Source organism: Dendropsophus ebraccatus, chromosome 5 (genome assembly GCF_027789765.1).
Source record: "Dendropsophus ebraccatus isolate aDenEbr1 chromosome 5, aDenEbr1.pat, whole genome shotgun sequence".
Taxonomy (NCBI): Eukaryota; Metazoa; Chordata; class Amphibia; order Anura; family Hylidae; genus Dendropsophus; species Dendropsophus ebraccatus.
Genome location: NC_091458.1, coordinates 58,935,788 through 58,949,185, shown reverse-complemented (window position 1 = coordinate 58,949,185; position 13,398 = coordinate 58,935,788). Strand labels below are relative to the sequence as shown.

The window sequence follows — 13,398 nt, the reverse complement described above, 5'->3', positions numbered from 1 at the left end:
TGTAACATCCCCCCCCCCCCCCCCCCGATTGCAGCAGCACCTAATCCCCAGTGTAACATCAAACAACCCCCCCTACACACACACATACACACACACACACACAAACACCCCTCCTTTCCCCCATACTCTGTCTGGTGCAGTGTTTCATCCGACAGGTCCCTGCTGCACAAGTGATGGCACTCGTGTAACAGGGAGCTGGAAGAAGAAGAAAGGAACATTGCGTCCGTCGCTGGAGCAAGGGGGGTAATGTTATGCTGGAGGGTTAGGTGCCACTACAATTGGGGGGGGGGTTCGGGCCAGTCATCTCCGGGGGTGATAGGTGCTGCGGTGATCCTTTTAGAGTGGCATATCACGAATGCTGGAGTCCGCACCCATAGTATTTGGGTGGTCTGCTTTCATGGTAGCTGCACCACTGGTATAATATGAGCTGAATGTTATAACCTGCATCGCTGCATATGGAATGGGCTTAGCTCCAGAGACTGCTCAATGCACTTCCCTTTTTCACCTCAAGTTTGCAAAAAAGCTGTAAAAAAGCTTATTGACTTTTAAGGGCTACACTGGAGTTTCAGTTATTTTTCTGGTAAACCACTATCAAGAGTTTCACAAAGCAATTACATAATGTAGGTAATTTACAAACAGATAATGAAATTGTAACATACATACATACATACATACATAGAATAAAATAGAGCAGAAAATGCATGCAAATATGAAAAAAGTGTGACTTTACCCTATCACCTGCTTTCAGGCCCTGTTCATTTTTGGTCCCCAATTTATTAAGAAGGGTGTAAGCCAGTCTCACGCTTCTGGTCCACAATTTCCCTAAAATATGAAGGAAAAAAAAAAAAGTTATTTTATACTTAAAAAAAAAAAAAAAATACTTTGCATACAATGTATACATTGAACTAATATAAGTTTGTAGTCAGTAAGCTCCCCCTTGTGGTGGCTGCTGGTATTTACTGTACCTCCATGTATACTGACAGAGCCGTGTATTACAGAAACATAATTCCATGTCACGGTGTTGCGAGGCAATGATTCTTACCATATGTTAGAGTATAGACAGGTTTCCCAGTCACATCTAGTGCCGTGAGACATGAACATTTTGCTTGTGTTGTTCCCCAGCGCTGCAAAGCTGCCTCAACAGAGGGTGGCCAATTGCACACCACTCCTAATGGCTCTCCCTTCACAGGGGTCATCTGGCGACCTTCTGGTTTTGGTTGATTAGGATCCGGCCTAGGAACTGATTAGTACAAACACATCAGATATGTAGATAACATACAGTAATGTGATCTCATTTTATGAGCCAATTCCTTAATTTTTGTTTCCCAATATATAAGTCAGCAAACCTCTAATTACACATCAATTGTATCTGAATGTATCACCTCTTTTCCCATCTTTAAAGGGGCAGTTCACAAAAAAAAAAAAATTCTTTCAGATCAACTGGTGCCAGAAAGTGAGAGAGATTTGTAAGTGGTATTCTTTCCAGTCTGGAGAGCAGAAGAGGTTTTCTATGGGGATTTGCAGCTGCTCTGGACAGTTCCTGTCATAGACAGAAGTGGCAGCAGAGAGCACTGTGTCAGATTGGAATGAAAACCCCACTTCATGTAGGACATACAGCAGCTGATAAGTATTGGAAAACTTTTAATAAATTCCAAATCTCATTTTTTGGCACCAGTTGATTTGAAAGAAAACATTTTTAGGTGAACAACCCCTTTAAGCATGATACCCACTTATGAAAAAAAAAAAAAGAATCCTGTATATAATACTAATAAATAATACCTCAGCTTAAAGTGACACTGTCACCTCCTTTTTGCATTCTGACATCTCTACACAGGTTTACATCGGCCAACCAATGGGCGTCAAGGGGGCGGGACCAACGGTGCTGTTGTGGGCGGGGCTAAGTGGCGCTAATGCCGCGAGGCCACGCCCACTTAATACAATCTGCAGTTGATAAAAGGACACTTTTTACTTGAACAAGCACCATGACGTATGATATGAAATAAGGTATAAAAACGCTAAATTTACCCTTTACACCTGTGTAGAGATGTCAAAATGCACAAAGGGGGTGACAGTGTCACTTTAAAGTTGTTGCTCGGCTTAAAGGGGTTATTCCACAATCAAACATTATCCCCTGTTCATAGGGTAAGGTAAAAACTAACTGACTGTTGAAGAGTCCAACTGCTGGGATCCCCACTTATCCTAAGAACAGAGGTGAAATGTTCCCTGGAATGAATGAAGAGCACAACACATGTGCAGCTATCACTGGGGCTTCTATACAATGCTGAATGTTGAAGAGTGTGTGTTGCTCATTACAGGGGATATTACACTTTTGTTCTTGTGACTTAAGGGGATGCAAGCCATAAGACCCCCCAAAAGCTAGTTTTCCCCTTGCCTATGGATTGGGTAAAAACCCTTTTATTTAAAATGTTTTTGCCACATGTTATTGTGATAAAATAAAAAAATCTATACCCACCTGTTTAAGCTCCCTGCGCCACTGCTCAAGTTTCCTCCTGACTTCATGGCTCCAGTGGTGACATACCTGTATACCCATAACAAGGCAATAGCCAATCCCTGGCCTCAGTGGTATACAGCATAAGACAACAGAGGCCAGTGACTGCAGCAATAATGTTGGTATATGGGAACATCATTGCTGCAGCCATGTAAGGAGGCAGCGGGAAGAAGCAGTGCTGGGTCCTCTGGGGATTAAAAGTGAGTATAGAATCTTTTTTATTTTATGACATTATTACACAATAATAATGAAGACTGTGACTAATAGTCCATAAAACTTTTATGACAACCCTTATGATGGATAAACGATAATATACCTTCCACAATCTCTTCAAAATCATCCACAAAGAATTCTTTTAATGGTGGTCTTTTTGGTCGCTTCAGTGTATTCAGTAGCTGTTGGATCTTTGTGGATACTCGGCTGTTGACTGCAACACCTAAAATTGCATAATATGTTAAATATCAGAAACAGCAAAACTTCATGACATTTCACTATGAGCTGCCGGCCTATACACACTATGCTAAACAGTGGCAGTCCAGATGTTTTAACACTATGACCCCTTCACCTTACCCTGACAGATATTTCTAGAGCCTACTACAGACTTGTAAATTTGCTGAATTTGCCAGTGGAACATTGTACAATATGTGGCTATAGCACTGTGGTTAAGCAGAATGGAATACTTTATACAAATCTCTATTTTTTTTCTGGCTGAGCGTAGACTAAAACTTCAATCAGAACATGATACGTAATGCAAATTAAAGTGAGACAAGCTCCTCAAATAGTACTGAAAAGTGGTCTTCTATGTAGGTGGTCTGCTCTCAAAGCAAATAGGAAGCAAATATAACATATGGTGAAACTGAAAATCAGGGGGAATCTGCTCTCGATACACTGTAGTTGTAAACTTACTGAATAGTTTATTCAGGCTGTTAAATAAAAATATTAACAGATTTTTTTTCACGCCTTAAAGGACAAATATAATTTTGCTAGCCAAAAAGAAATGATTGCAAATGAGAGCTCTCACCATCTGCAGTGTCCATCAGGCTGGACCTTCTGGCTGCTTTGTGCACCCCCTTTACCAGACCTGAGGGTGGCAGGTCAATATTTGCTGGGCGTACAGAGGACAGGGATGAGGAGGAGGAGGAGGATGTGGTTGTGGTGCTTGTGACGTCAGGAGGAGCCGATAGACTTTCTGTATAGAAGTAATGACAGAGCACATTGGTATAAAAATAGAGGGCAAAACATATTTAAACAGTCCAGATCGTCTGCTCACACTTTATTAATGTGTAACCAGGCAAATATAGTTGGTTATGACTTGGTTCATGCAAACTGACCTTTATAAAGTACAGTTTATGGATAAAACCCCAACCTGGCCTCGTCCTTACAGTGGAAATGTAATTATTGTGCACCTATGAGAAATTCCTCTTTACAGTCCTAGTCCCTCCTTGCCCCTTTTCTCTCTCTCTTTCAATCCTCTCACCTATAACCAATTCCCTATACTGAGAATGTGCACATATTATCCCCTATCCACCACAGTGGGGTATGAAGATGATTCTGGGAGGCCCAGGTTCTGGGACACCCACTGATCACAAGAATGGATGCCATCTCTCCCCCAAGTGAGTAGACCAGCAGCAGGATGCTCAGACAGCAGTCTATTAATCCAGTATGGGACTTCCAAACATAGCCCAGCTCAGTACTTGGCAGTGTTCAGAAGTTTGATAAGTATGAATCGAGCAATAATCGAGTTGCTGCTGCTCTACACACCTAGGGGACAAATGACCTCTGTTCTCACCATCAGCGGGGGTCCCCATTGGTAGTTTCGCCACTAGTCAGCTAGTTGTGCCCTACACTATGGATAGGAGAAAACTTTTAGGCCCTGTTTACACTACGGAATCGGTGCTGAGACTCCGGGCGGAACTCCACGGCGCCGACTCCTGCCTTCTATTAGTTACAATAGGATAGCGCACGCGTCAATTCTTTGAGTGGAGAGGTGTGCACGCTCTCCCATTGTAACTGATGGAAGGCAGGAGTTTGCGCAGAAGGAGGAGTTCCGTCCAGAATCTCAGCGCCGATTTTGTAGTGTGAACGGGACCTTATTCTTGGGACAACCTCTTTAAGATACCATCAACTTAACTTGTTTACTGCTCTGCTGTGTGTTTATTGCCACTGGCATTGTACCATGCACAATAGGCTCCTATTACCAAAACAGCATTGGTTATGAAGAATCATTAAAAAAATTATATATTTATGAATTTGGACTGATACACTTTTTTTCACGGACTTTTTGTTACACATTGATTAGTGTCACTTATATGATATAAAATACCCCAACCAAGGTCCTCTGATGACTTTGATCACTTATTCAGTGATGTTATTTCACATGTAGAGATTTAGATTTTAGATTCACGTTTTTTGCTGTTTGCCGTGTTTTGTATTTGACGTCATATGATTGCAATTAACCAATAGAAGTGCTACCTTGTCACATATAAGTTTGCACTGAACACATGTATTTGCCTGCTTGACTGTATGAGCGAAACATTGCATTTGTGGGAGCAATAAACTCACCTGTTTGATTTTCCATTCAGAGTGCCGCGGTGATTTACCTACAGTATACAGCCATCACAAGTGGTTCACTTGCGAACACCACCAGCACCCACCATCTACTTTCCTCATTGAGTGCTGCATCCGATATACCTCGCATATATATATATATATATATATATATATATATATATATATATATATATATATATATATATATATATATTTATTTTTTTTTTAAACGAAAAGTCAGGCGGAAATGTTTATTAAAGTATTGTATTTCTCCCCAAAAGTTATACAAAGCACCAATATAGACTTATTACGGTAAATGCTTATAAAGTGCTTTTTCCCTGCACTTACTACTGCATCAAGGCTTCACTTCCTGGATAACATGGTGATGTCATGACCCGACTCCCAGAGCTGTGCAGGCTGTGGCTGCTGGAGAGGATGATGGCAGGGGGATGCTCAGTGTCCCTCCAGTGCCTTGTGTCCCTCAGTGTCCCTCTGCCATCATCCCCCAATACTTAAATAAAAGTATTTCGCCAGACTTCTTCTTTAATGAAACCTTTGTTTGATTGTACTCATTGGGAGTACAGCGTGGGTAAGTATCTGTACAGCTCACGTGATGGACAAGGAGTAGGGTTTGTTACTGTACAGTTATCAGAGCTGCTCCTGCATCCCATCACATAACCAGAACAGATACTTCTATGCAGTAAACAATAAAGGTTCATATTAAATCACAGGGTGCAGTTTATGAAACTGCAAGACTGAAACTAAATTACACTGGGAATCACAGACCTTTTGGTTACACAATGAATAACTAAAAAAAAAAAAAAATTTAAAAACTTTAGAAAATGTACTGTCAGTAATACTTCTAATAACCTCTACCCTAACATGTTAACTCATTCAGAAGTAATATTTATTTGGGAGCTGAAGAAAGTGGACATATTATATGATTATTAGACTCTACCAGAATTATCTCCCAAAGTGCTGAAGCGTAGCTATGACACCACATTTCACAAATATATGATGAGTGTTTCCCAGGAGATGCATTATGAAGCAGCAATATAAACATGAATAATCTTAGTTATTTTACCTATGTGAGTGTTGGAAAGAACATCGGCTAAGGAACCACTGGTGCTCTTAACATCTCCGTGTGACAAGGTAGAAGACGCTGAAGATGACGTAGAGGAGCCCTGAATAGACTTGTTTATCCACGAATCTGTATTCTGTAAACTTTGATTGAGTACGGCAGAAAGGGCGGCCTGGCGTCTTAGGGACCCTTCATCCTCAGAGGCTGATGAAGTGTCTGCAGTGTAAAAGATGAACTATTTGTTAATAGGTGAACTGACTTTAACATAGCACATTATTAGGTAAAAAGACAGCTGTATTTTAAATCTATTTTGCTTTTATTTCACAGTGTATGACCATAGACTAAAACTGCACTAAGCATGGTAGTGATGTATGTGGCTTACTGCTGCAGAATGTCCTTCTCCTGAAGCTGGCCATACATATTATATTAGTGTTGGAGAAAACTAAGGATTTCCGTTACTGCAGGGAAATTGTAGCATTACATGCTGTCCAACTAAATAAGCACCATCATAGACAGCCAAACTTAGCAGCCAATGCACTGTTGTCCATGTCCATGCACCTGCATAGAGAATGGGTCATTCTTGCATTGTTTTCGCTACTGAAGTGAAGAGCTATAGTACTCCAGGCCCTTCATTATTCTTATCAGTAGAATGTCGCAGTTCTTTGTTGACCTAATTGATTTTGTGGCCTCTGCAATGTTGCCTAAATTGTCTATGCTTTGCCATATAAAAGCCATAACCAGGCTTCACTGCAGGTGTTTTTCTTGTCATAAACAATCTGATTAAGCCTGGGACAACATTGCAGAGGCCACATAATCAATTAGGCTCTAATCATCTAAACAAAGAAGTGCAACAAAACTCTGAATGTGTGAACACAATCTAAAGGGCAATCTTAGATATGGTGGTAAAAGCGTGCAGCTGCCCCCAAAATTAATTACCCGGTGTTGCCACTTTAAAGTGTCACTGTCGTTTCATTTTTTGCAGAAATCAATAGTACAGGCGATTTTAAGAAACTTTGTAGTTGGGTTTATTAGGCAAATATGCCATTATCTGCATTCAAAAAGACTTTTCCCAGGTCCCCCCCTCCCTCCGCTCTCTCACTCACTGCTCATTATCAGGAAATCACATCTTGTTTACATCAGTCGAGCCCTGTGTAACCTATGGAAAGGGGAGGGGGGAGGGGGAGACTAGTCGCCAGCAGAGAGCAGAGAACAAAGCATTACACAGCAGGACCTGTGTGAAAGCCGTATTCAGAGGTAAGACTGGACAGTGCTGACTTCAGAGGAGATAGCCCAGTGATGTAGCTGTAAATTAACTCTTTGATGTCCTGTTTTAGTGCCTCATCTCCCTACACCCCACCCCTCTCCATAGAGAACCATGAAGACAGGGGGGAGAGCTTCAAACTGCTTTTTCATGATAAACATGCATTTTTCGGCTAATAAGCCCAATTACAAAGTTTCTTAATCAACTGTATTATTGATTTCTACAAAAAAAAATAATTACGCTGCCATGATTAACATGTATGACAGCCACACACTAGGGGCTGTATTAAACAGCCCAACCAGAAACTGTAAGAGCTGGGTCAGAGTTCTCTTACCAAGAATATACATGCCTCGATAATCGTGCATGTGGGGCTGCACAGACATCGCTAGCAATATCCGTGCAGCCCCTGCTGTATATAGAAAATACAGATGTATAGTTACCTTTGTGGGCTCCTCCGATGCCCTCCTGCCTGGTCCCCACTGACACTGAACTAGTCTCTGCAGTGACAGGCCGCTCAACCATCATACGCAGTTATACACGTCCAGTGGCCGATTTTTTAACATGTTCAGCAGTTAATCAGCAGATAATCGCCCCATGTAATAAAGCCGTATCAGCACTACATCTAAGGGTGCCGTTACATAGATTTATCTGACAGATTTTTAAAGCCAACGCCAGTAATGGATTTCAATAGAGGGGAAATCTCAGTCTTTCCTTTATGACCTGTTCCCTGTTTATAGTCTGTTCCTGGCTTTGGCTTAAAAAATCTGTCAGATAAATCTCTCTGTGTAAAGGCTCCCTAAGATTGCCCTCAATCCTCTCAGCTCCTATAAGAGTGTGGCTGTTTATGCCAGTCAGTAAGCAGTGATGTATCCTCAGGAAAACTCTATCACCAATGACTAAACACTTCTTTCAGAGGTACTCCAGAGGATTCCCATTGCCTTATATTGAGCATATTGAAACTCACAGTGAACTGAATGAGAAATAGAATACCTGGAGGAGTGCACCCATCTGCAGGAGACTGCACAAATGTTGACCTCCTTTTGGTTGGCATGGGCAGAGCCATCTTCTGCTCTTTATGCTTTGCCAAGGCAGCCTGGACCGCTTCTGTATGGATATCTAGAAGGTAAGGTGTCTGTCAGTATATGTATGATGTCCATTGTGTATTTCATTTTACGTGCAAAAGTAGTAAAGAATGATTTGAGTGTTCATCAATATTTCACGACAGATAGTAAAACAACTGCACACATATGTATGTACACCGAACCTCGCAGCTTACCCTGAAGTGGAAATTCAAGTTTTATGTTTTTTGTAAAATTAAACGAAAGTAGTAGGAAAAAAAGTTAATGGATCTAATGCTAAATTATGAAACTAGAGAGAAGGATGTGTTCTGAGAACTTCTGCCGGGAGAGCAGACACTGTTACATCCTGGTAGAATCATAAAACCAGCAATAAATATTATATGAACAGAAAGCCTTCAAAAAGTAAAAATCACAATCACATAAAAAGACAGAAACATATCATAATCTTATAACTGCATTAAAACTTTCTCTATAAAGGGAATAAAATTAGAAAAGGGGAAACTGGTGCTAGCACCATCAATAAGTGCTCAGTGAATGAGGCAGGGCCATGACTGCCATCCTTGGGGATCAGAGCATTGTTGGCCACACATCACCTGTCCAGGTAAAAGGGCCTTTAGGTTAAAGGGGTAAACATAACTTTTCATATATTGCTGCTCATGGTGAGACTAACAATTTATTCCATTCTTATTATCTATTCAGTCTCTTTCCCCCAGTTCTGAGTTGCTGCATTCTGCTGAAAACAGAAAAAAAATGTGTGGGCTTTTCTCTCTGTCTCCCCCTCTTCCCCCTCCCTTCCGAGACAGCTGTATTAAACAAGTCCCTATCTGCAACTTTGTAATGCCAGGGGGGTTAATCACAGTGAGTTCATCAGCAACTTGACCTCAGATTAAAGGGAACCAACCAGCAAGATTGTGGTGATATGGTACACTGCTGCACAGCATAGCTTTACAACAGGAAAAAAGAAGTTTTATTCCTCACACGAGGACGGGAGAGGGGCGGAAACTAATCATCTGGGTGGGAAGCCACCTGTGACTAGTCATGGCTCTTTGCCTGTCAGCGTGCAGTGTGGGGATGATTGACAGGCAGTTAGTGGACTCTCTGGCTGTCAGTCATCCCGGCATGTGCGCTGACAGGCAGAAAGCTGTGACTGTCAATCCTCCCTGAAGTTGTAGATAAAGCCTACCAGGGAGCTGTTTACATCATTTTTTTCTGTCTTCAGCAGGAAGCAGCAGCTCAGAACTTAGGAAGGAGACTAAATAGATAATAACAAGTATGTTACCATGAGCATCAACATATGAAAAGTTATATGTTTGAGAGAAATACCCCTTTAAGAATTGTTCAAATCAATATCATATACGTAAAAGGCTCCTGCCCCCATAATGCTCTGTACACAGGGAAATCTTACCTGAGCGATATCGTTCATCTCTAGCACCTCCAGATCTGGCTCTATGGTATCTGGAGGAGGACTGTGCAGGACCGGCGGGTGATCCACTTGTTTGGTTTCGATGGTCTTTCTGCAGTGCTGGATCGACAGCTGTAATGATGAAAATATCATATTACTTTTTTTTTACTTGGGCAAAACTCTAACAAGTCAATGTACTACAAAAAAAAAATTAAAACAAAATTAAAAACAGGGTGTCAAGATTCTTGCAAAATAAAATAAAATATTTATTTTAAAATATTTTTTTTAGAACTGGCACAGTGTCACAGTGACTGCATCTGCTGGAACCCCTCGTTCTCAGCATCTCTTTTATCTCATTTACTTTTATAATCTGGCCAACCATGGCCAAGATAGACCATATGGGCAAGTTTTCAAGATATGTATCTGACCATTTAACTTCTATATTTACAGTCATAATAAACAGGTCAGGGCGGCTGTTCCCATGGGCATATCAAGTGTCCAATGTGCAACTGTATATGGTAAAATAAAAACTACAATACTACAGGTTAAACAAGCAGCATATCTAAATACATCTCAGGATCCTGAGCTCACATCTATCATACGTGTTCTTCCACAGCACACATGAGACAGGCATTATAATTAATGTACGTTATTACAGAGCCCAAGGCTCCCATTAATAATAGATGAGGCCTGGAAATAGCTCCACATCTCTAGTTACCTAGCTGTATGGGATTGGTGAGTGCACAGATATTACAAAGCCATACTGTCGCTCTTACCTGTAACAAATCTGTACACTAACGTGATAATACTAATAATAGCATACTGTATATAAAGTTTTACTTTATTTCTTCGTGGCATGCAAAGAAAAGAATCCCAGGGCAGGTGCTACTCTATACCTGGGGCAGAACTCCATAGAAACTAAGGAGAATTTACTACTCACACCATAAGTCGTTCGTATACATATATGTTGCTAATTTTTGCACAACTGCTTGTATTACCCAAAAATGTATTATTAATATAAAAATGTATTACTTTCGACGGTGATAAGTCGCATGTTTTTTGGAGCAAAAGCCACTCAAGCCCAAACCCCACTTAGATACAGCCAAGACAATGCAGATCCACGACTTGTGTCTCTCTATTAAGTCATGCACAACTTCTCTGGCCTCATCCTGGCTAGAGACATATAACCACCAATGTGTAACTATCATTTCATACAACTTTGCAGAAATCAATAGTAAAAGTGAATATAAGAAAGTCTGTAATATGTTATAATTGGAAAAAGGGCTTCATGGCTGCTTTCCTACAAACAGTGGGTAGCAAGAGAAAACAAACAGCCTGTGCAGTTTGCAGACTTTGTGGCCACAGAAAACGCTGGATTCACGTTAGACTGTTCAGTGCTGGCCTGGGAACTTCTGAAGGTTTGCTACAATGAGGTAGGATTGCAGGATCATGATTTTAGTGTGTGTGTGTGTGTGTGTGTGTGTATGTGTATGTGTATGTGTGTGTATATATATATATATATATATATATATATATATATATATATATATATATATATATATATATAGTATATAGGAGGCAGCGCAAAGGATAGTCTTCATCCACACTACAGCTGAGCATAGGGAAAGCAGACAAGTAGATGGAGTTTGCAGGGTGGTAGCAAGGGGGAAAATGGCATCTACTAGAGATAGACAGCCCACATATAGTCCTGATCCCCATCATCATCACTAAGAATATCCCAGACAAACAGTAACGACTTCCAACAAAGCTTTGTACAGTACTGAGAATCCCTCTGTTACAGGGGTGGACACATTACCGAAGGCTTTAGGAGCCAGACAGATTACTACAGGATACAGATTTTGTTTTTTAATGGTGCGTTCACACCTACAGGATCTGCAGCTGATTTTCTGCAGCAGATTTCATTTAAATAACTGAACACAGCATCAAATCTGCTGCGGATCTGCAGCAGATCTGCAGCAGATTTGATGCTGTGTTCAGTAGGTGTGAATGCACCCTAAAGAAAGCAAGCAATGAGAACTTCTATAGAAATCTAAATACTGCAAAAAGCAGCAAATTCCTATCAGGTTCCTGACACACATCCAGCTAAATCCCAATGAATTGGGCCAACCTTAGCCCCGGCAAACAAAAAAATATATATATATAGATTTTGGGTGACTGTCATATTATGGTACAAAAGCAACAATACTGATAATTTTGATGTGTGATGTTGCAATGTGACATTATGGCCTTCAAGTCACATTGTGGCCGTATACCGCAACCCCTGCCATAGATCACTGTGTTGTCCCCCTGAATTGTGCCACATCTCAGCTAATGTAAGTGAAGGAGGTTGTGTTGTAACCCAGTGACTGCGACCAGAAATTCATCCACTCACGGAAGGAAACGGCGTGATCTTTGACTGAGCAAATCCATGCTGTGCCCAAAGTCCCTGTGTAGCCATTATGGAGAGAAGCATTTCATGTGCCGTCTACCCTGGAAGTAGTAAGACAATGACTAGGCATCAGCATATATTCACACAGAACAGAAATACAGGGGATTTTATGCAGGGGGAAAATCTGCACCATTTCCCCACTGCAATCCACACCAAAGCATGGGGATTTGTTGCTGCATATTTAGGCCGTATTCACATATTATGTTTTGGATGCATGTGAACATGTCTCTCAGGATACTGCATGTTTGGATCACTGAATATTTTATTAGCCAATAATTTCTTATAGATTAGTTAAAATATTCATGAAAGTGGGCCACAGATATGGAGACCCTTGTATGTCTTACAACTGACTTTTCTATAGCCCACTAACTACTACTAAAAAGATTGAAAAGAAATCTATGTCTCATTGTTACCTGCTTCCTCCCAAATGAAGTCATTTCTGGCAACAAAAGGCTGCAAAACCTGGACTGTTAAGTAAATCTTAATAGAACTGGATATGATGCGATCAGGTTGTGGTATCAGAGACTGACCTTTGTCTCCCTTTTGTTTCACCTCTCGGATCATCCTTCTATGCCCGTTCCTCCCTGAGAAGTCACATAAGAAGCTTGTTTGAGGAAGTTCTTAAATGAAACCTTACACGGCGTATGAACTTCCTTCCGCAAAGCTGTGTTGATCAACATAGAAGACGAGCTCCATCCTCCACAAGATAAGTAACCTCAGCTATACAGTCATCTGGCGATGTGCCGTCTCTCCTCATTTGACATCACTACACATCAAGATAAATTTACTACGTGTTCCTGCTGTTTTTTAGTCAGATGATGGATTAATGAAGATCTTAATGCTGCAAACATATATACACACACACAGTATATAATAAATATATATATATATATATATATATATATATACATATATATACATACACACACACATATACACACACACACACATTTGTATGTATTTTAAATACACAGGAATAAGTAGATAAACCCCATCCGAGCTGACCCTCCAAATTTCTGCTGCATATCTCACAGGGTTTTTTAAATGCAAAAAATATGCCATGTGCA

General features: G+C 40.7%; 1 protein-coding gene across 2 annotated transcripts in view; it reads right to left on the bottom strand.

Moving 5' to 3' along the window:
* Positions 1-13,398, bottom strand: part of DIP2B (disco interacting protein 2 homolog B) — a 145,503-nt gene that overhangs the window by 50,609 nt on the left and 81,496 nt on the right. For both annotated transcript variants that reach the window (XM_069970294.1, XM_069970295.1), the window contains exons 3-9: positions 9,886-10,014; positions 8,392-8,517; positions 6,144-6,356; positions 3,531-3,698; positions 2,826-2,945; positions 1,043-1,240; positions 731-822 (exon numbers count right to left, since the gene is read on the bottom strand). In XM_069970294.1, coding sequence (XP_069826395.1) covers positions 731-822; positions 1,043-1,240; positions 2,826-2,945; positions 3,531-3,698; positions 6,144-6,356; positions 8,392-8,517; positions 9,886-10,014 — 1,046 coding nt within the window. The remainder of the gene's footprint in view (positions 1-730; positions 823-1,042; positions 1,241-2,825; positions 2,946-3,530; positions 3,699-6,143; positions 6,357-8,391; positions 8,518-9,885; positions 10,015-13,398) is intronic.